General features: G+C 37.7%; 1 protein-coding gene across 1 annotated transcript in view; it reads left to right on the forward strand.

The window, feature by feature from the left end:
* The window catches only part of Mgam (maltase-glucoamylase), a 109,348-nt gene that overhangs the window by 84,714 nt on the left and 22,370 nt on the right, over nt 1–2,264 (forward strand). Inside the window, exon 45 of the mRNA XM_026788554.1 lies at nt 79–246. Within this exon, the coding sequence (XP_026644355.1) occupies nt 79–246 (168 nt within the window). The remainder of the gene's footprint in view (nt 1–78; nt 247–2,264) is intronic.

The following is a 2,264-nucleotide window of genomic DNA, read 5'->3' on the forward strand; positions in this document are numbered from 1 at the left end:
GACTTAGCATGGGGCATTTGAAGACCTAGAGAACCTCAGCCCATTCATTTGTGCATAATTCTGCTTGATGTATTTCAGAACCGCTTGGACGTGACTGCTGTGGAATCAACCTATGAGGACCCTGATAAATTAGCATTTCAGGAGATTAAAATTTTTGGAACACAGGTGCTTCACAATGTTATCGTGAAATACAATGGTGTCATAAGCCAGATGTCTCCTCAGGTCACTTATGATCCTAACATGAAGGTAAGTCTATGTTTCTTTGAGACTTTTCAGATTGGCATGATGCTGATTCTTCTTGCCAAAGGATGACAGCACCTCTGAGACCTGGTGGGAAGGTCAGACTAGGGGGGAGATATGATGACTTTTGGGAGATCACCTGAGCTGGAATGAGTAAAGGCAAGGGTGATAAGGGCAAATGGTTTCATTAGGTTTTGTGTTTTTGTCTCTCAAGAGTCCTGCTTCTTACTAACTTTATTATCATATGTAGACATATATGTATATATAAATATATATATATATATATTATACACAAAAACAAGCCACCATTTATCTGTGTGTTATATATATATGCATATATATACACACATACCACACACATGCACACATGTACACAAACACACACACACACTTACAAATCACATACACAGGAAAGGAAGTGGGGCCATGTCAGATTTCTGGGGATCTGAGAGCTATGGCCTGTGCTGAGGCCTAATGAGCTAGTTTTTTGAAATATATTTTAAGTTTTAACTTTGTTGAGATTCTTTCTTCCCATGCTTTCTTCAGTATTGAGACTCTCATTCCAACACACATACACATTCTCATGGCATATTTAAGATAAAGAATTTGAAGATCTTACCCAAACACTTGTTCATTGGATTAGATGATAACAAATAATTCTTCACTGGAAAGCAATACAACCTTATCCACTAGATAGAATTGTGTTGCCTTCCTCCATGCCTTCATGTAAGGAGAAACCCTCCCCCAGAAATATATATACATATATTTCTGTATATACTATATACATATAGTAGGACTACTAGTTGGCATGTATGAAGGAGCTATCAGATTTTGGGAAAATTAGTCGGTTTATACTTCTAGTGTAATGGCATATTATCATATGTGAAGTTTTGTCTTGATAACATGTATTCAGAATGCAGACACTGTGAAATAAAGTGGTATGTGGTTGGTTTTATATTTTTTGGTGTCCAGAGCTTAGTGAAATTGCTAGGTATAGCAGTATAGTTTAGTATAGTTCAGGATGGGAAATGGACCTCTAAAGTATGGTATGGTATGGTATGGTATGGTATGGTATGGTATGGTATGGTATGGTATGGTATGGTATGGTATGGTATAGTGTAGTATAGTTCAGGATGGGAAATGAACCTCTAAAGATGATGTGTCAGGTGACATTCATCAGTTGAATATGACAAGACATTCCAAAAAGGTTAAAGGACCTGACCATTTTATCCTTTTGCTAAAATTAAAATTAATTAAAATTTTAATTAAAATTAAAAGTTGTTGGCATATAATTAGCAGCTGAAGGTTGTAAGACTTGAGGTCCTTTCTTCTCTCATGTTTGCAAGTGCCCCTATTTCTTGGAGAAATTAAAAAGGAAAAACAAAATCAGTAAGAAGAAAGGATAGAAAAAAGAGGTTGGCAGAGGTAAAACTGAAGAAGGAAATTCTTGAGTGGAAAAAGAAAGACTTGCCCAAAGGCTGTCTGTGAACTTGATGCTAACTTTTCAAAGCCAGAGATGTAATTCATAAACGATAATGTAGTCATCACCTGAGAGTTTTACTCTTCTAAAGTGAAATATAACAGAAGGACACGTGGTTTATGAAAAAGACAACAGGAAGCATGTTCCACAATGGGCACCAGTTTGCCATAATAGGAAGAAAAGCCATTTAGTTGAGATATCAGAATCAGCCAGTCCAAGATCTGAGAATAGCCGCATAGCATCACCCTGGCAATCCTGTGTCTGTAGCATCAGGGACATTTAGTTCTAACTGGAGATCGGTTTATTCTGGAGGAAACATGTGGTCTGATTTTGGAGGTGCTAAACTTCAAAGGCCATCCTTGATCCAACTGTCAAAGGCCATCCTTGACCTAACTGTCAAAGTCCATCCTTGACCTAACTGTCAAAGTCCATCCTTGATCTGTCAAAGTCCATCCTTGACCTAACTGTCAAAGGCCATCCTTGATCTAACTGTCAAAGGCCATCCTTGATCTGTCAAAGGCCATCCTTGACCTAACTGTCAAAG

This window comes from Microtus ochrogaster, unplaced genomic scaffold, assembly GCF_000317375.1.
Source record: "Microtus ochrogaster isolate Prairie Vole_2 unplaced genomic scaffold, MicOch1.0 UNK4, whole genome shotgun sequence".
In the NCBI taxonomy this organism is placed as follows: domain Eukaryota; kingdom Metazoa; phylum Chordata; class Mammalia; order Rodentia; family Cricetidae; genus Microtus; species Microtus ochrogaster.